Here is a 21031-nt window from a genome sequence, read left to right as displayed (position 1 = left end):
TACTTCTAAGATTAAACTACTAATTCACAGCTTCAGTCAGCTGGTTATTTGGTGTACAACAGCATGAAACATCTCATTTGACTTACTGCTGCCCCCCAAACACATTGACTTCATTGGTCAGTTGTTTTAATATTGTGAAGATACAATCTAAGTGTGCCTTGAAACTAAACTTTCAGGTTATAGTTAATTTAAAGCAGTAGGCTTTGGACTATCTAAAAAGGAAGTGAAAGCATTTGCAAATATTATAGTCTTTAATTTTTTATAGTAGTTTGTATTTGTTTATCATGTTCAGGCACTAGTAAAAAACTTAACAAAACAAAATGAGCCAAAACAGCTTACCATCTGAAATGTAAATCCAGCTTATCATCGGATCTCTTATTTCTTAAAAGATCTAATTTCTAAAAAAACTAAAAATTATTAGAAAAATCAGCCAACAGTTAATTTTGTTTTCAGCTAGGATTTTAAGTTATAGTATATAAAAAACTGGATCTTTATCTTACTGAGTTGATTTTTTTTTTTTTGAGGCAATTTTCCTCTGTTGCCCAGGCTGGAGTGTAGTTGTGTGATCTGGACTCACTGCAACCTCTGCCTCCCAGATTCAAGCAATTCTCCTGTCTTAGCCTCCTGAGTAGCTAAGATTACAGGAGCCCACCATCATGCCCAGATAATTTTTGTATTTTAGTAGAGATGGGGTTTCACCATGTTGACCAGGCCGGTCTTGAACTCCCAACCTGAAGTGATCACCCGCCTTGGCCTCCAAAGTGCTGTGAGCCACAGCACCTAGCTGAAATAATTGTTAAAAATCTTTAAATACATATACATATTACTGTGCTTGGGACAGCACCTTGAGTTAAGATTTCTAGAAAAGTTATTAAAACTTTTTATATGATTTATGACTCTTCACAGTATTTGATATTTACTTTTGTTTTGAGAAAAATTAATCTGCAATGCAAGTAAAGCCGAAAGATAGGGAGATTTCTTAAAACGGAACAAAGATAGACTTTTTTTGAGAAAGTTCATTGCTGATCTCTTAGATGTGATACTGTGTTTTCCTTGAAAGCATTTAACATTTGTGTGCTGAATCGGTCATGGAGAATGCATGAGCTCCTTAGTTTACATTTTCTCATCTAGTAAAACTTCTGTGTTACTATAACCACTCATTTATTGATTCATTCACCCCAATTTTTCAACATTTCTGAATAGGTGGCAGCATGCCAAGCATGGTAAGAATATAGTGGTGAAGCAGATATGAATTTGCTTTTAAGCCTCGTTGAGCAGGAGACCTAATAGTTCATTAATAAAAACCTGAAACAGGGTGGCAGCGGTTTTGGCAAGAATGTGTTATGGTCTAGTTCAGAGATAACTGAGCTTGGGACCTAAGTAAGAATGATATTTCATTGTAGAAATATGCCAGATTTTAGAGTTTGTTTGAGAGATCTCTTGTGTTTGCTCATTGGGTATGCCAGGCATTCTGGAGGGATGCCCATTCCCATCTGACAGGATAGATTATCCCCTGGTTAAATGTATAGATTATGTCTAACATCTCCATAATGCAAGGCAAAAGTGGACTCTATAAGGGAGATGATGTGACTAGCTTAGAGATGAGTGGTGAAGCCATAAGGGGCTGTTGGATGAGATGCCAGCCAGTAGTAGATGGTAGAGAATTGAAAGTAGAGTATAATTTAAATGTTCAGCCATTTTCAATTTCAGAAAATACTTTAGGTAGAAATATTTTAACTGTGTAGTATATATATTGCTATAAATATAAATACCAAATTATTTCTCTGCCTTCACTATTTTTTCCAACTAGAAATCTTGTAATTATCTTTAGCTGCTTTTCCCTCAGAGCTAAAATTAATTTAGGCATCAGTTCTTGTAGATTCTTTAAAACAAATCAAAACTCTGAATTGTTAATTTATTTCTCACATTACCTAGTTCAGATCCTCACGCTCTGTGATGGTCTGTCCATTTTCTGTTAGTGTTTACTATAGTTTCAAGTATAAATGCACGCAGTATAGATGAATATAAAACTGATGAAATTCCTTGTTCTTGACGCTTACGTTGTAGGAGGATATTTGAATACAAACAAATCCCCTAATTTAATACTTCTGGCTTAGATGTTTGTTTTCTGCTGCACCCTGTACACCATTCCTGGATGAAACATAACATCTGTTACTTAACTATTATGTTCAGAAACTTAAAGTCCAAATTTCAAGGCCTCTACAGTTTGCCTGTATATTGTCTTTCTAGTATCATGTTTTAGTAATTAATATCTTTCATCTATCCAAGGAACAAGGAACAGTGCATCCTTACACTTACCTTTTTTTAAAAAAAAAAACGCAGGATCTCCTTCTGTTGCTCAGGCTGGAGAGCAGTGTCATGACCATGGCTCACTGCAGCCTCAACCTCCCAGGCTCAAGCAGTCATCCCACCTCAGCCTCCTGAGTAGTTGAGACCACAGGTGTGCACCATCACATCTGGCTAATTTTTTGTTTTTTTTGTAGAGATGGAATCTCACTCTACTGCCCAGGCTAGTCTCAAACTCCTAGGCTCAAGCTGTTGAGTTTCTTGCCTTGGTTTCCCAAGGTGCTGGGATTACTATACTTTTAATCATGCTTCCCCCTCCCATTTGAAATGTTGTCTTCTGTTTGCCTTTTGATATTCTCCTTAGTCTAAGAATCTTGGCTCAAATTGTTCTTTTTACCAAATAACATATGCTCCTGGATCTACTATAGCTAATAACACATGAATTGACTTGTAGATTTCTACTTTTGTAAGTGAGAGTGGTTATTTACAAATAACATATGCTCCTGGATCTACTATAGCTAATAACACATGAATTGACTTGTAGATTTCTACTTTTGTAAGTGAGAGTGGTTATTTACATCTTTTATTTAACTGGTACATTTACAAATAGTATCTCCAGCTATACTATAAATCATGTGAAGTTAGAGGACTGTGTTTTAAATGTTCACACTGGGCTAATACAAGCACAGTTGAGAAGCAGGCAAGAACTGTAATTTGAACATCCTGGAGAATGAAACAAAGCTTACATACTGAACTTGTTAAGAGTCATTTCCCCATATACTGTTTAGAACCTTAAAATTGTAAAACTCTCTTTGGCGGTCGGGGCTGTCATTATATATTATTATTTTTTATTTTGTTAATTGCTAATATATATATATATATACAGTGTAAAAAATGAAAAAAGAGTATTGAAGGTTACACAGAGAAAACAAATGTTTCATTGCTCACCCCCCCTTTTTTTGGAAGATGGTCTTGCTCTGTTGCCCAGGCTGGAGTGCAGTGGCCCGATTTTGGCTCAGTGTAATCTCCACTTACCTCTACCTCCTGGGTGCTAGCGGTTCTCCTGCCTCAGCCTCCTGAGTAGCTGGGACTACAGGCGCCCACCACCACAACGGGCTAATTTTTGTATTTTTAGTGGAGATAGGGTTTCGCCATGTTGGTCAGTCTGGTCCCAAACTCCTGACCTCAAGTGATCTGCCCAACTCAGACTCCCAAAGTGCTGGGATTACAGGCATGAGCCACTGCACCCAGCCAAATTCTCCTTTTTTTCCTGTTTACCAGATTCTTTCCATTTTAATTTTTGAGACAGTGTCTCACTCTGTTGCCCAGGCTGGAATGCAGTGACATGATCAGGACTCACTCTAGCCTTGACACCCCAGGCTCAGGTGACACTCCCACTTTAGCCCCTGGAGTAGCTGGCACCATAGGTACTTCACACCATGCCCAACTAATTTCTGTAGTTTGTGTAGAGATGGGTTTTGCCATATTGCCCAGGCTGTTCTTGAACTCCTAGACTGAAATAATCCTCCTGTCCCAGGCTCCCAAAGTACTGGATTACAGCTGTGAGCCATCACACCCAGCCTTATTTGCAGATCCTTAAAGCTATTTCTAGCAATAGCTTAGCCCCAGTTTAGAAATATTTGTTACCTCCTCAGTTTTTCTTTTCTACTCTCTTTCTCCTGTATTTCTCTTTCTCTGTAAATGATAGTACACGGTGTTTACTGTTCTGCATCTTGCCTTTTACTCATGATTTGTTTGGAGATGTTGCTTATCTGTACTTAGAGTTTTTTTCCTCATTCTTTTTAGTGACTACTCCTTTGGGAAGGCTCATAGTAAAATAGCAAATTCTAGAACTGGGAAGAAGACAGATGTTTGGCAAACAATTAATAATCACAACTACCTATGAAAGGATAAAATGATAGATTGTTGAATTTAAAAAACAGAGCATTTCTAGAGCTCCTCTTTCCTATGCCAAGTCAAATAGGAAGCCCTAAGCACTTAGAAGCCTAAAGATACCACCAGATATTAATTGCTGTTTAACTATCAAGAAAGATATGTTCTGCTTAAAACAGGGTATATGCAGCACCTTTTCAGAAAATTCTTGTCTAAAATGGTAGAAACCTGGAGAGGCAATGCTGGAAATTTGGATGAGCACATATTTTGAAGTCAGACCAACTTGGTCTTGAATTCCCACTTTGACACTTAATATAAGACTTTGGCCAAGTGACTAAACCTTCTTAGCTTAAATTTCCTTATTGGTAAAATGAGAATAATAATACCTATCTCATAGGACCTGTGAAGAATGAATGAAAAAATATTTTATGTTTTGCATAGTACCTGGCACACAACAGGTGCTCAATAAATACAAAGTTCCATCTCCCTGACTCTGTGCCTATCCAGAATGATTCATTTCCTGAGAGCTCTGGATGCTGACGTCTTACTATAATTTTATCTTTTATAAAACTTACCACAATGCCTTGTACGTCGTAAGAAGTTCACATTTAGGTGTAGATTTATTTTGTGACTCTTAAGAGTCTGGCTTTTCTTCATACTTTTCACGAAATTTCTCAAATCTTTAGAAGGAGGCTATAAGGACACATACTTAATTATTTATCTACCCTGGGAAGATGCCCAACTTGGCCAAATGTCAACATCTCCAGCACTGGTTGTGCTTGTGGAATTTTAATAAACTATACTTTCATGGTATACTTTGTATTTCTTTGCATGATGTGATATTTTATATATTTTAAGAATGGAAAGAATTTCAGATGTTTTAGTATCTGCTACATGGAAAGTATGATTCTTTCTCAATTAACTGGATTAAATTTTTTTTTAATTAAAAAAAAGTTCGGGCCAGGCACAGTTGCTTGTGCCTGTAATCCCAGAACTTTGAGAAGATGAGGTGGGCAGATCACTTGAGGCCAAGAGTTCGAGACCAAGAGTTCGAGACCAGCCTGGCCAACATGGTGAAACCCTGTCTCTGCTAAAAATAAAAAAAATTAGCTGGGCATGGTGGCACATAGCTGTAATTCCAGCTACTCTGGAGGCTGAGGTTTGAGAATTCCTTGAACCTAAGTAGGCAGAGGTTGCAGTTAGCAAAGATTGGATCACAGCACTCCAGCCTTGGTGACAGAGCAAGACCCTGTTACAAAAAAAAAAAAAAAAAGTGTAATAAGGTTCATGGGGTTAAATGTGAAGGGGGAGGGGTCTGACACTGATTGCAGTCAAGGTCAATATGGCCAATGTGAAGTCAACTGGCTTGTAAGTTTCCTAAAAATTTAATAGTCACTTCTCACAAGTTGGGAAGGGTAAATCTTGTATAATACTAGATTTTCAACCTCTGGGTAACTGCTTTGAGCTCTGGTATAAACACATTTAGGAGAACCAATCCCTGAAAAATGGTCTAGGCTTTGCTACCAGCTTATTTTTTTACTTTGCCTCAGTTTCCTTTCTTGTACAGTAAAGCAATGGGATTAGATTAGTTTCCTAAAAATTTTTTGGTAAGACTTTACAATCTGTGTGTCTTGGGCTGCAGAAGCCAAGAGGCCCAGGCTTTATACTACTTGTCTCATATATTCAATATCAATATTTTTTTCTTTCCAAAAAAGATGTCCCCTAGTTAAAAGCAAATATATTTGAGAACCACTGTTACTGAAGAAATAGCTGTCTTAAAGCCTATGTCTATACTTGTAGCAGGGCCCCTGATACAGTCACATGTATAATGTAATGAGTTTACTTACTCCTTTTATATATTACAGTAAACCAAACACCGCATGTTCGCATGCATGAGTGGGAGTTGAACAATGAGAACACATGGACACAGGGAGGGGAGCATCACATACTGGGGTCTGTTGCGGGGTGGAGAGCTAGGGGAGGGATAGTATTAGGAGAAATACCTAATGTAGATGACGGGTTGACGGGTGCAGCAGACCACCATGGCACCTGTATAACTATGTAACAAATCTCTATGTTCTGCATGTGTATCCCAGAACTTAAAAGTATATTAAAAAACAGAACAAAACAATATAGAGTTTAGGAAAATGCAAAAAGAACGTAATGCAATTCAGTATTACTGTCATCAGAGGCAAGCATATTAGAAAACATTTTGGTACTTGATACTTTATATAAATAAGACTTTCATTTATGTGTGAATGAACTCTCCATGTATGTTAAGTTAATACAGAATGGGTTGTAGACCAGGGGTCATGAACTTAGACAGCAACAGTGGCCAGGCAAGTAAAGGAATTGAGAGAACCTGTAGGGTATAAAATGAGTTTACATGCTGCAGAGAGTAGCTTCTACTCTTCCCCTGCTGATTGTTGTCAGGAGGGAACATACGTTTCTGATGCCGTATCTTTTAATTCTTTGATGCCTCACCTTTTGCCTCTCCCTGCCCATTCCCTCAACAGCTGAACATCCATATTTTAATTTAAAATTTCTTGTGTTTTACATGTTGGGCAATAATTAAACATATGCACACTCATACACACTCACTTAGGAGGAGCCAAGCAAAACACACCTGAAGCCAAACTTGGCCTTTGGGCTTCTGCTTTGAAATCTCTTTTCACACACATACATATGCAGCAACTGATATTGTAGTACTTATATGCTAGGCACTTGGCTAAACATTTTGCACTAATAAAAATACTTAATCTTCATAACAATTTGGTAAGCAGGTACTATTCATTCCACTTTAGAGATGAATAACTTTGGCTAAGTAACTTGCCGAAGTCACACAGTTAAAAGGTTCTGCAGTTATTCAAACTGAAGAAATCTCACTGTAGAACTCTGACAATCAGTTGGCAAAATTGATTCCCTGGATATATTTCTTCTATATATGCTATAAGCACACACACAAAATGTAAATAACACCAGCAAGGATGAAGAGAAATTGTTTACTATTAGTTCATTAGTGTACAGTGTGATACAGTTTGCATATGTGGGCATGATGTGCTAAAGCACTGGAATGCTGTAAGCTTTCATATTTTACACAGTTTTTCTGATAAAGCTCAGTGAGACCAGTATCAAAATTTCACAGGGAGTTTATATTTCTCTTTGCCACAAACTAGACATTCTGAGCTTTGGGGCCAAGGTTGTCTGTGTCCAAGGGCAAAAGTTCTCTTTCTTCTCATTGTCATATTTAAACCCCACCCATGGAAATGCTCCAAGTCCTGAGTGATGATCACTTCCTCTGGGCAAGGGTATGAAGAATAAAAGTAAATCTAGCAGGAGGAGTAAATCCCAAAAGACAGAGATAAGTACTTGAGGTCAGAGACTGCGTCTTTTATAGTTTGTCTACATACCAAACTCATTAATATGAATAATCATCTTAGCAGTAGTGGTTGTAGTAGCAAAAGTAATACAAGAAAACAGTCTTCTCCTATATTTCTACATTAACATTCATTATTTGTAGGATTTGGGAGGTCTTTTTGAGAAAGCAATATGAAACTAAGTCTCTCCCATGTTTCTCCTTTAATTCCACTTTTTTTTTTTTTAACCGGCATAAAATATTTCCAACCTTAAAAACTTCAGCCTATAGGAGTAAAAGTATAAGATGGTAGGGAAAAAAAGCCCGATAACAGTTTGAACAAAATCTATATATTTATCCATTTAGATTTTTACCCTGGGGTATTTTGGAAGACCCTTTGACATCATAAGCCTCTTTATGGTTTATTCACTTGGTATGGAATGGGGGAGGAAAAAAGAGCCAGTCCATCTGGCAGTATTCTTCTTAACACCCTGTACCCATCGTGTGAATGGAAAGAACCCCAAACCTTCATTTTCAAAACTGTATCTCAGCCTCTGGCTCCTGAAGAAAACCAGTGTGGTTCAGATGTGGGATGGGAAGAGTGGTTTGCATTGGCATCAGCCCTGCGGGTGCCTTGGGGCTGGAGCACACAGCTGTGGGTTACAGATGCTTGCTCTCCGGTATTAATGTGGCCAACATGTGAAACCATGACACCCACAATACTGCACAAAGGTCCACGCCTCTGATAGTTTGAGAAATAACTCCTTGCTGAAGAAATTCCTTCTTGAAGGGCTGGAATATATTCTAGAATGGAAGGTCCTCTTTCAGCGGGGTAGAACCAGGAAAGAGATGCCTTATAATGTTGGACAGAGCACCAGGGACTGTCTTACAGGATGTCTATAGGCTTGGGAGCTTTAACCAAATATGGAAAAAAGAAGTCTGCTCTAAACCTTAGATTCATACATTTGAAATTCTATGCTATGCATGTAGCAGAAAGCTTATACACTCAAGTCATTGTGTAGTTTCTTTCGAGATGTCAAGTGCAAACCATTATTGGTGGTTGTCATCTGGCCTGACTCGGGTGTGTGAGAAGTGTTTCCACCAATTTTTATTTCCCTGAGCTGTCTCCAAGTATGGTAGAAGCAGAGGAATCTACATACAAGAGAAAAGAAATGAGCATGGGGTTGGATGACGCTTCTTTGTAATTTAATAACTAGGACTCTTTTCAGTGTGTGGGGATTTTGTCGTTTCTCACTCATGTGGCCCGTGCTTCCTTCTAACAGTACACTTGAGGGAGCTGAGATCCCCCATTCAGTTAGTGAGACAGTTTTCTCATTCAGGTACAATTTCCACAGAAATAGTAGCTTATAAGTATCTAGAAGTTAGTTTATTGACTCTTATTGCACTTCTGAGTACCTAATAAATAATTTATTAGTCTGATGGATATGTGGCTACCTAACTATGGGGCATGAAATATGCACTGTTTTTCTAATATACTGTGGGGAGACCTGTTTATAAAGTATTTAGTATTGGTTTTATAATGCACTGTTGACAACAGGAGACCACGAAGCTCAAAGATCAATCTCATTTTGGCCCACAGTATTAATGCTGCTTTATAAAGCTCTATGACAGGTCACTTAGATAGTGGTCTTCACAGAAAGGACTCTGGTAGAAAGGCAGGCTGTAGGGGCTGCCAGTACAATAGATGAATGTCTTTGTCTCTGTCCCTAAGGTGACTCTGGCGGTTGCTGATGTTGGCCAGGTGATGGAACCCATCATTTCCCTGCTCTCTAGAGGGATTCTGGACTAGAAGTGCTGAGTTCTGCTAATGCAGACCTTGCTAATTGGGCAGAGAGCTGATGTGACTTTGGACCACAATTGCAGTTCTGGAGACAAGAGTCGGGCAATAAGGAGTGGAACTTGGCTCTCTTCAGCTTTGTCTTATGTTTATTAATGAAGTGAAATTATTCCATATCTCCGATGCCTTTGTTCAAATCACATAGGTGACATAGTATAAAGTATTTTGATTTTTATTGGCTTTGGGGAATTTCCTGGTCAGAAATAAAGTCAAAGACATTAGAAAAACTCTACATACTAAACACTTAGAATTGGGGGAAACCTACATAAAAATTAAGTAATTTCATCCAAAATCAATTCTCAGTGTTTTACTTTATTTTCTTTATAAGAACTACACACTGTGAGAATGCTGCATAATGGCAATGATTTATAACATATGGTTGCCCATCAAAGATATATGTGGGGTTTTTTTGTTTGTTTTTGAGATGGAGTCTCACTCTGTCACCCAGGCTGGAGTGCAGTGGTATGATCTTGACTCACTGCAACCTTTACCTCCCGGGTTCAAGCGATTCTTGTCCCTCAGCTGCCCGAGTAGCTGGAACTACAGGTGTGTACTAACATACCTGGCTAATTTTTATATTTTTAGTAGAGACAGGGTTTTACCACCATGTTGGACAGGCTGGTCTTGGACTCCTGACCTCCAGTGATCCACCTGCCTTGGCCTCCCAAATTGCTGGGATTATTGGCATGAGCCACTGCACCTGGCATGGTGTATGTTTTAGAGCAAGGCATTTTTCTCTTTGTATTGAAAACTCTTTGCTGGTTCTAAATATTTTACTTCCCAGACTGGGAACTCTGAGCTATACTCTTTTGGACCTAGTCAGCTTGTTTATTATTTCTCACACTTTCACGCTTTGTGGGAACCCAGGCTAAGTTCTGCTCTTTGCCATTTCTGTTACTCATTTCTTACTGATTCAGAGTTTCTTTATTTTCTCTTTCTTTCTTTCTTTCTTTTTTTATGGAATTTCACTCTTGTTGCCCAGGCCGGAGTACAGTGGTGCAATCTCGGTCACCACAACCTCTGCTTCCCAGGTTCAAGCAGTTGTCCTGCCTCAGCCTCCTGAGTAGCTAGGATTACAGGCATGTACCACCACACCCAGATAATTTTGTATTTTTAGTAGGAACGGTGTTTCTCCGTGTCAGTCAGGCTGGTCTCAAACTCCTGACCTCAAGTGGTCCACCTGCCTCGGCCTCTCAAAGTGCTGGGGTTACAGCAGAGTTTCATTTTACCCTTTCCAGTTGGACCCAGCCTTTTCTTCCATCTAGTACTCCTCGATTCCTTCCTATCAGGTCTCCCTTAGTAGATAGCCCCATCTTTACTTTTCTGAGATGATCATTTTGTGCATGTAGCTGTCGTTTATTGAGCACCCTGTGAGACCCTGAATTAGCAAAGATAAATTCTGTTCCTTTTAAGAAGTGTACAGTATAGTGGAGGAGACTGATAATAAATTGGCTTTCTAACATGAGCGGTTTTAATATATGTATTTCTTAACCACAGATTGTTTTTTCTGTATCTCTTAACTGGTTTCTGAGGGGAAAAAAAAAAGGTTCCCTCCCCTCCCTCCAGGGGCACCCTTTTCATTTGTGCTCTTGATCATATTCTCTCCTTGGACCCTTTCATACCATTTTCCCTCTGGCTTATATCTTCAATATCCTTTTCTCTGCTGGCTTCGTCCCTTTTGCCTGTGATAGTGTCTTTTTTCCCTGTAGTGAAAACAAACTGCCAACTTATGAACATAACCTGTCCGGGGTCCTCTTAACTTTTCAGACCACGTTTCTCCTACTTGTTTTCTTTGCAGAATTTCTCCAAAGAATGTTTTATCTTTTCTGTCTCTTTGTCTTCACGATTTGCTTACTTCTTAACGCCTTTGCAGTATGGATTCCGGATATCCATCAGTTTACAAAGACATTCTCTCTTATGGCACAAAGCCTCATAAAATATTTCAGCCACAAATACACATGAAGAATGGCATACTGAACCCCCATTGAGCTGAGTTTAGGAACTAATAATGTACAAACACATCTGAAGACTAGGGTTACTATTTAAATTAAACTGTGTGAGTCACTGTCAATCTCCCCATCCGCCATTCCCCATTTTCCATCCTTAAGCACTATTTTGATTTTGGTATTTATTATTCCCATGCCTCTTGGTTTGTTCCTACTGAATTTGCTACTACTTACTATTTTATTTTGTTTTACCATACCCTAATATCATCTTGTTGTTTTAAATTATTTAAAACTCTGAAGCATGCTACCTTCTGTCAACTGTTTTCCCTTGTCATGTGGAACATTGGATAGTCACAGTGCTCCTGTTAACACTGTTTCTTCTGTCTTTTCTCCTGATAACTGTGGGTATCATCCCCTGAGATTCTAACCTTGGCCACTTGCTTTCTCTCTTTTAGCAGGTCTGTGTAGATGGCTGCTGGATCTGGTAACTTCAGTATTAATCAGTTTTCTGACGTTTCTAGTTGCCTGCTCATCTGCATGATCTGCTCGCTGTTCCTGCATACTGAGCTTGCTGTATATTCTCACAAACCAGTTCATCCCCATTTCTGTTGATAATGCTGCCATTTTCCTAGGCTCAGACTGTTAGAACTTTAGTGTCATTGTTGACACTTCTCATTTATTAGTCATTCTGGTCCCCTTGATTTTATATTTTATCTTCACAGTATCTTTTGTATTGTGTCCTTTTTTTCCCTATAGCCCTATTGCCAGTAATTTACCCAGTTTGTTTGTTTGTTTATTTATTTAGACAGAATTTCGCTCTTCTTGCCCAGTCTGGAGTACAATGGCACAATCTTTGCTCACTGCAACCTCTGCCTTCTTGGTTCAAGCGATTCTCCTGCCTCAGCCTCCCGAATAGCTGGGACGACTAGGCATGCACCACTATGCCTGGGTAATTTTTTTGTATTTTTATTAGAGACGGGGTTTCACCATTTTGGACAGGATGGTCTTGAACTACTTACCTCAGATGATGCGCCTGCCTAGGCCTCCCAAAGTGTTGGGATTAGAGGCATGAGCCACTGTGCCCAGCCTATTTTAATATCTTCCTAATTGGACCCTGCTTTTGTCTTTTCACACTTCAGTACATCTGTTACACTGTTACCAGATAAATCTTGGAGTAGAATAATGATCGGACCTTACAGCTGTTGAGCTTTTGGTAGTTTTGACTGTTGGTGGATAACAGGCTAAATAGCGACTGTTTATGGCGGGGTATTGGACTCTTACTTTTAGAATAGTTCCTGTCAACCGCTGCATCCATTTTGTTCACTGTTCTTCTATGTATATCTTCCCTTACATTCCTGTCAAACTGTATTACTTCTTTAGGAATATAATCGATGCTCAGTGCTAGAGCAAAGACTGCCTCTGCATAAAAGTTTTTTGTTGTTGTTGTTGTTAAAAACCACACTGGCTGGAAGGGAGCTCTTAAGTTGTTCAGAATTCTGCTACTGTTTCTTTTTCCATTCTGTTTTTGTTAAGGTTGTTTTGTTCACAGCTTATCTCCTATATTAGATTGTAAACTTGTGAGGAAGGAGTGTGTCTTAACTTTTGTGTTCTCCACAGCTTCTTGTACTTGGCAAGGGGCGGGGGCTTGATTCGTATTTCCTAACAGCAGTTAAAAGTGTCATTTTAAGAGGTAGAAGGCCGGGCACTAGCCAGGCGTGGTGGCACGTGCCTGTGGTCCCAGCTACTCGGGAGGCTTGAGGCGGAAGAATTGCTTGAACCCAGGAGGTGGAGGTTTCAGTGAGCCCAGATTGTGCCACTGCATTCCAGCCTGGTGACAGACCAAGACTCTGTCTCCAAAAAAAAAAAAAAAAAAAAAAAAAAAAAAACGAGCGGGGTGGGGTGGTAGAAAAGGGAGTAAGAAACTGAGCTAGGCAGGACAACAGTATATTCATTATCAAGTAGCAAATTATTCAGTACCTTCTACTTTGTTCCTTTAGTTCTTATCAAAGTTTACTTAGCTGTTGGCTACTATCAGCTTTAGAAACTGTTAACGCTTAAAAATGTGTTTTTTTGGTCATAGGTATATTTCATTTACACTTTCTTAAAAGTTTTGATGTACTCAGTGCTTTTAAGTAATATTGTCTGGGCATATGTAATTTGCTTTATCTCTCAATAGGCACACCGTGGGCCCACCCCACCGCCTCATAGCCTTAATTACAAATCAGAGGACAGGCTTAGTGAGCAAGACTGGCCAGCATATTTCAAGGTCCCATGTTGTGGGGTTGATACATCTCAAATTGAGGTATGTTGATTTTTTTTCCCTTTTAAGTTACTTGGAGATACTCGCATGCTTTGTCTGCCTAGTTAAGCTATATCTCTCACCTGTTCTTCCCGCCAGTCTTTTACTGTCTTTCATACTCATCTTCATTCTATGAAACTCAGCTATGGACTTGCTTCCTGACACTTTTTGCCTCTGAAGAAATCATTGAAAGTAGTAGATTTGATGATGGTTATTTGAATGACTTTGAATGTGATAAAGTATCTGTCTTCTATTGGTTCTCTCCCTACCTACACTTATTTCTCTTCTCCTTTTTCTCTTCTTCTTTTCATACTGTTATAGGGTAGTTTATTGTTATCACTATTTTTTAATAATAGTACTGTCTTAATAGTGTTAGTAGTAAACTTTTAAAACTGAAGTTTAACATACTTAAAGAAAAGTTCACAAATATGTGTATAGCCTGATAAATTTTACAAAGTGAATGTACCCAGGACCACCTACTAGATGGAGATACTTAACATTACCTGAACGCCGTAAGTGTCCCTTTGCCCAGCCACTGTTCTACACCGAAGGCAGTCACTATGCAGATCTTCAAAGCTAATGGTTCAGTCTTCCTGTTTTTAACTTGCTGTTAATAGGTTTCTGGCATCTTTTGGGTTTCTTAATTTTGAAAACAATCTCTTAAGTTCATCAACATTTGTTTCGTTTCAACATTTTTCAATTTAAATATATATGTATGTAAATAGTCTCTACCAAGACCAGTAGATTGCTTGAGGGTAGAAGTTCCTAGACTTGCCTAGGAAACATAGTGAGACCCCATCTTAAAAAAGGCTAGGTGTGGTGGCCGAGGTGGGAAAGTTGCTTGAACCCAGGAGTTTGAGGTTACAGTGAGCTATGATTGTACACTGCACTCTAGCCTGGGTGAAAGAGTAAGATCCTATCTCTTAAAAAATAAAAAATAGTCTCTGGTTTTATAAAAATTTTTGAAACTTTAAGTATACTGGGATTTTATTTTTAAGTTGATTTTTTTAGATTTGTAAATTGCATATAAGGGAGTGTCATTTTAGTGTTGTTGGTTTGTTTTTTTTCTTCCTGTGATAATTTATTATTATTTTTTTTTTTTTGAGAAAGAGTTTCACTCTTGTTGCTTAGGCTGCAGTGCAAAGGGCATGATCTCAGTTCACCGCAACCTCCACCTCCACTTCCCAGGTTCAAGCAATTCTCCTACCTCAGCCTCCTGAATAGCTGGGATTACAGGCATGCACCATCATGCCCAGCTCGTTTTTTGTATTTTTAGTAGAGACAGAGTTTCTCCATGTTGCTGAGGCTGGTCTCGAACTCCTAATATCAGGTGATCTGCCTGTCTCAACCTCCCAAAGTGCTGGGTTTACAGACATGAGCCAACGCACCCAGCCTTTTCTGTAATCATTCTAAAGGCAGTGTTGAGTTTTTTTCAATAATTTCATGAGGTACTGAGCTCCGCCTTGCAACATGATTTTCTTTTTCTTTTCTGAAATGGAGTAGAGTGCGGTGGTGCAGTCTTGGGTCGCTGCAATCTCTGCCTCCTGGGTTCAAGTGATTCTTCTGCCTCAGCCTCCTGAGTAGCTGGGATTACAGGCATGTGCCACGAAGCCTGCTAATTTTAAAAAAAATTTTTTAATAGGGATGGGATTTTGCCATGTTGGCCAGGCTGGTCTTGAAGTCCTGATCTCAAGTGATCCACCTACCTCAGTCTCCCAAAGTGCTGGGATTATAGGTGTGAGCCACCGTGCCCAGCCTGTGACGTAATTTTCTTGGATGTTGCTGAATCTCAATCTTTTTTTCTGACAGTAATTTAAACCATTATTATGATATCTTTAATGAGACTGCAAGCTTCTTGGTCCACAGACTGTAGAAGGAAGTAAATAAAGAAATTAACATTACCTTTGCTGAGTGTGGTGGCTCACGCCTATAATCCCAGCATTTTGGGAGGCCAAGGCAGGTGGATCACTTCAGGCGAGGAGTTTGAGACCAGCCTGGCTAAAATGGTGAAATCCCGTCTTTACCAGAAATACAAAAATTAGCTGGGCTTGGTGGCAGGCGCCTGGAATCCTAGCTACTTGGGAGGCTGAGGCAGGAGAATCATTTGAACCCAGGAGGCACAGCTTTCAGTTACCCAAGATCATGCCACTGTACTCCAGTCTGGAAGAAGAGTGAGATCCTGTTTCAAAAAACAAAAAAAAACAAAAACAAAAACAAAAACAAAAATGAATTAACACTACCTTTATAATTCTTGCAACTTTCATGTTCATGTGAAAGTAATTTCCCATTGTGTGTGCCCCCAGCCTGTTTTGTTTGTTTGTTTTTAATTCATTTAAGTAAAGCTATCACTGGTTCTTTACTTCTGGATTTTCTCATAAAACATTGAATATAGGTTTGGTAGAAAGAAGCCACTGTTACTGTTTGCACTTGAGAGAAGATTAATAAAAGTCACTTTCCTTTTTTTAAACCAAAACAAGGTAGGTAAAATATTTGACCTTTTGTAGGCACAAGATTCATGCTGACCTCAGCTGCTTTTATATCTGCAAATATCTTGAGTCTAAGGATTCATCATTACCTAACATTTTGTAAACTACTTCATCTACCATACCCTACTCAAATCCTTTTATTTTTAAATTTTTGTAGTGCATCAAGGGATTATGGCTTTTGGATATTTCCTCCATGTGTTTCTATGAAACTGAGCCCGTGATTAGGTTGTCAGCAGATAGTGTATTATATTGACTGTTTTACTTGGTACAGACACACGAGTCAACCAGAGCAGTTTCTCCCTTTTGCTGAGAAGGTTGAAGCTTTTAGATAACATTTAGTTATGGGGGATGTTTGTGCCACTGTTTAAAGTGATTTGACCCTGTGTCCTCCTCCAACCTCATGTCAGAAGGCCTATTTTCCTCTCTTGGTCTAAGGGCATATAATGAAGTCTTCAGTACACAAGCTTTCTCCCTCCGTATGGGTGAGTGGTTATTTATTTTTGTCACGTGCTCGGATATTGTGTTCTTGTGAGTAAACATTGGACCATCTAGGACTCACAGTACTTTGGAATAAACCAAACCAACTGAAAACTGAAGGCATGCCTGCTTGTCTTATTTGCAACTTGGACCATGACCTTGCCCCATCACATCTTCAGGCTGTTCTGATGAAGCCTTCTTTATGTTAAAATGCCCAGTCACGGTGGCCAGAACCATCTGGAGAAGGTATAGTTGTAAATATGAAGTAACATGTATAATTCTAACAGAGAGGAGCCAGTGATTGAGCCTGGCAATCAGAGATGATGCAATTTTTTTCTTTCCTGATTTGAATCTGTAAAGACCCTTAAGTGCATTTTGAATGTGTTCATCTTTAAGCTGTTAACCCAAATTCATGTCCCAGGTTTTTAAGAGAATAAGCAATAGAATATGGTGTTCCCAAAGAAGAAGACGTATAGAAGCAGATAGGTGTATATTTCATTCATTCACAGATAGGCACTAGGTAAGATTCAGTAGCTGGCATGCATTCATCAACATGTTAATTGGAATTAAAGCCTACTACATTTAGGCTTGGCTAGATCATATGTAAATTGAAACACAAAAGAGAATTGTTAACTAGAAAAGTAGTTGTCTAGGTTCCTTAAAGTTTAAATATAGGGATCCAACTAGTATACTTCAAAATTTTTCATGAATATCAAGCTTTACTGCTGATTTACATCCTCTTATAAGGATAATAATGAAAGGAAATTAGGAGCCAGTCGGAGAGTGCAAAGACTTAGGTGTAAATGATGGGTGAATCTTTTTTTTTTTTTTTTTTTTTTTTTTGAGATGGAGTTTCACCCTTGTTGCCCAGGCTGGAGTGCAGTGGTGCAATCTTGACTCACTGCAGCTGCAACCTCCCAAGCTCAAGTGATTCTCCTGCCTCAGCCTCCTGAGTAGCTGGGATTACAGGCATCCGACACCAGGCATGGCTAATGATAGGTGAATCTTAATTGTGAAGATGAGTACCTTTATCAGTAGAGATGACTTAATATCAGAACTTTATCTTAGAAGCTGCTCTTTACTCTTCCTCCTTCTGCCCACTCCATGCCAGTAGAGTTAATGTAAGCATAGTAGAGTAATATTTCATCTGTGTGTGTGTGTGTGTGTCTGTAGTTTTCTTTTTTTTTTTTTTTTGGATTGGAGGGTGAATTTTTTACTATCTTTTCATCTGTTTACATATGTCAAGGGAAAACAGGGAGCTTAGATTATAGTGTAATTTTTTACAAAGGGAAAACCTGAGTTGAAATTATTGTTTTACTTCTTTTCTATTCATTTCTTTACAGTGAGTCAAAAAATTTTCCTCCTTCACATAGAAAATGAAACTTTACACAATAAAGTAAGGATGGCAGGTTTCACAAGGGAAAAAGGTTGCTGTCAACTTTTTTCATCAGGAATATGGAAATTTGGGTGGATTATCTGTTCAGAAGAGGTTTCCTTTATTACTTCTTTTTCCTTTTTTCACTTAAGACATCTGTTAACATTTCACACAGCCCAACAGATGTTGCAAAGCAAGTCCCATACTTTGTTCTCAAGAAAAATGACATTTCCTCGATTGGTTCCCCTACCTCTGTGACTGAGTCCAGCCTGCTGCTTCTGCATAATTTGCATATATTAAGTTATATACCTTAATGCCATATGAATTTGTAGCTTCAGCATTGTTTTTATATGGTAAAGTCTGATTTGATTAGAAACTAGTTTACATGTTGCTCTAGAATTAGGAGAGGGCAAAACATTTAAAAACTCTTCTTCAAGAATGGCAACCTGATTTCCACATAAAAGATTGGGTAGCCAGTTTTTAACATTTTTTTTCCTATAAAATAAATGAATTACAAAAGCTCAAGTTGTTTCGCCATAAGGAAGTGCTGATTGTCATGCGATGTGGAGCGTCATTTTTATTATTTTGGCAAGAACAGGGACAGTTTTGTCTTGACAAGCCATTAAATGAATACCAGCGTGTGTCACATGAAAAACCACTGATCTTTAACCCAGCTCTGTACTTAACCAAGCCTTGAAAATGAATAGTGAATAAAAGAAGAGCAAAGGCAGAGCATATTACAGATTATGGAATCTGTTAACAGTTGCTGAACTGAACCCAGGGAATTGCAGGTATTGTTCTATGAACCAGCAGAAGTTATAGAGATGCTTGTTAAATTGTATACATAAACTATACATTTATTTTATATTTGTGCAGGATTTACATTGTTGGAGACAGAAAAAAAAATCCTAGAGTACATTCTCAGTGCAGTAAATGTATGCTTTTATCATAAAATCATGTATATTTACATAGAACTCAGTGAGGTTTTTTTTGCCCCCAGTTACAGAACTTATTTTAGCAATGTGCTTTTAAAGAATGTAAGTAGAAAGAAGAAAAAGTATGCAATATATCCTTCCCCTCAAAGGAAACACCCCACAAACATACATACAAAACAAAAATCTTTGCTCAGTTGCATTTTTATGTATTCACTGTGGCTGATTTGTGTACACCAACATATGATTTTTTTAAAAAGAAAACTGAGGGAAAAACCCAAAACCTACCGTAATACTCAAGTATTGAAAAGATCAGTAACATTTTAAACGGTTGTGGGAATTATTGCTTACAGAGCTAACAAGAAAGAACACACTTTTTTACTCTGCTGGTGGAATTGCATTGTGCCTCCCTATAGTCTTGTTATCCCACACTAACTGAAATGCAAATTTTTTGTAACTAATTGGATCTCATTGAGGGTGTATGCACAGTGTGTAGTTATATGCAAAAAGGTTTTAAAAAGTAAAAATTTCCTGCAATTACAACTTTTAATTACTATCTAAACCATGGCACCTATAGCACAGGCTTAGAATATATGTCTGACTTTTTTACATATTACACCAAAACATGAGCTATGAAATGCTTAATAAGGTGTTGGCTCGAAAGTTACAGGGAAAAGGTTTAATTACAGCAATCTATAAATTGAATTTTAACTGTAGTCATGTGAAAATAAAGATTTCTTTTTAAGTTTAGGATTTAGTATCTTAGAGCCAGTATACAAAAGGCATGTTATAGTGCAATCCTCTTCTTGGAAGATTTTAAATGTTAAAACATCGTCAACATCAGAAATCACTTCCAGAACCATTGTCTTTTTTTCCCTTCAGTTCTCCAATCTGTTTTACCATTGTAAAATATTTTTGAGCTTCTTACTGTGTTTAAGTATATTTTTGCTTATGCGTTGTGGTGTGGGGGAGGTATTCACATTCCTGCCATGTCTTTAACTGGGATGCAGTGAAACCTAGTTTGGTGGACTTCACAATTGCCATGGTCCCTTTCTCACTATCAGTAAGTGTGGGAAAGCCAACAGATGGCCTTTAAGCACTTCTGATTCTTTAACCTGAAATACTCAGAATCAGCAGCAAAAGGCAATTATTGTGGAAGTGATACCTGTCTCCTTCCTTCTAGTTTTAAATAATTTTCATACAAATGATTCCAAAGAGTTATTCCATAGTTGTCAGACTATGCAGCCAGTGAAAAAAACTCAAAAGAAATCTTTGTGCCTTGTAGGTGTATTTTTTTTGTACCTGTGTTGCTAAAACGATACAGGTGTCCCCCACTTGCTAGATAGAAATAATCCTAACATCAAAGGTTCTACACATTATATTATATGTGGAAGTTCAGATCATGTATCTTGAGGATTTATAGAGGGGCCAAATGTTCTTTTAAAAAATTTAGTAAAAAATGAGCGTTAGAGAAACAAATCTTTTTTTAATTTATTACTGAGTTTGGATTAATTGTTGTCTCTTTTTGTAACAAAGCTTGTCCTCTTTGTAAAGTTGTGTTACAACGTAGTTAAGGTTTTGTTTGAGCAAATCCATTTAGCAGATGCACTTTTGTATATTTGCTATGAAAAATATTTTTTAAAACTTAGAAAGCTATCTTGGTGTTTTTAAGGCTTGTGTTGTGGCAATAACATGTTATATTGCAGACCTGTTTCAGTCAGAGACACCTGAGTCCTTGGTGTCTGGAAGAGCTCAGTTTGCCTATACTGGGTAGCATTTTGTCAGAAGACTGCTGGCTGGGCAGACTAGATTTGGATGTATTAGCTAGTCAGCCTAATAACCCTGTACAGACTGTATTGATTTTCTAGGAGAGAGTTTATGAACTAAATAAACTTGGGGTTGGTGTCTTAATAAACTGCTTCTCTCAGTCTGTCACACTTAGTTACGGAGCTGTGCAGTTTAGGGGGAAAAAAGGCTAATTCTGTTACAGATTGTTCACAGCAGGGTCTCCAAATTAGCCCTTTGTTTTGTAATGCCACCTTGCTTGGGCTCGCTTTGAGCACATTTCTCAGTTTTGCCCTAATGAGTTGCAACACTGATAAT

General features: G+C 38.3%; 1 protein-coding gene across 5 annotated transcripts in view; it reads left to right on the top strand.

The window, feature by feature from the left end:
• Positions 1–21031, top strand: part of BNC2 (basonuclin zinc finger protein 2) — a 450289-nt gene that overhangs the window by 121843 nt on the left and 307415 nt on the right. For 4 of the 5 annotated variants that reach the window (XM_074394876.1, XM_074394877.1, XM_074394879.1 and 1 more), the window contains exons 2-3: positions 12169–12308; positions 13536–13661. In XM_074394876.1, the coding sequence (XP_074250977.1) occupies positions 12291–12308; positions 13536–13661 (144 nt within the window). In that variant the 5' untranslated portion in view covers positions 12169–12290. The remainder of the gene's footprint in view (positions 1–12168; positions 12309–13535; positions 13662–21031) is intronic. The other variant, XM_074394875.1, reaches the window with a different exon arrangement.

The sequence above is a fragment of the Saimiri boliviensis genome, chromosome 2 (assembly GCF_048565385.1).
Source record: "Saimiri boliviensis isolate mSaiBol1 chromosome 2, mSaiBol1.pri, whole genome shotgun sequence".
In the NCBI taxonomy this organism is placed as follows: domain Eukaryota; kingdom Metazoa; phylum Chordata; class Mammalia; order Primates; family Cebidae; genus Saimiri; species Saimiri boliviensis.
The sequence above is the reverse complement of the archived record's forward strand: the minus strand, read 5'-3'. Positions and strand labels throughout refer to the sequence as shown.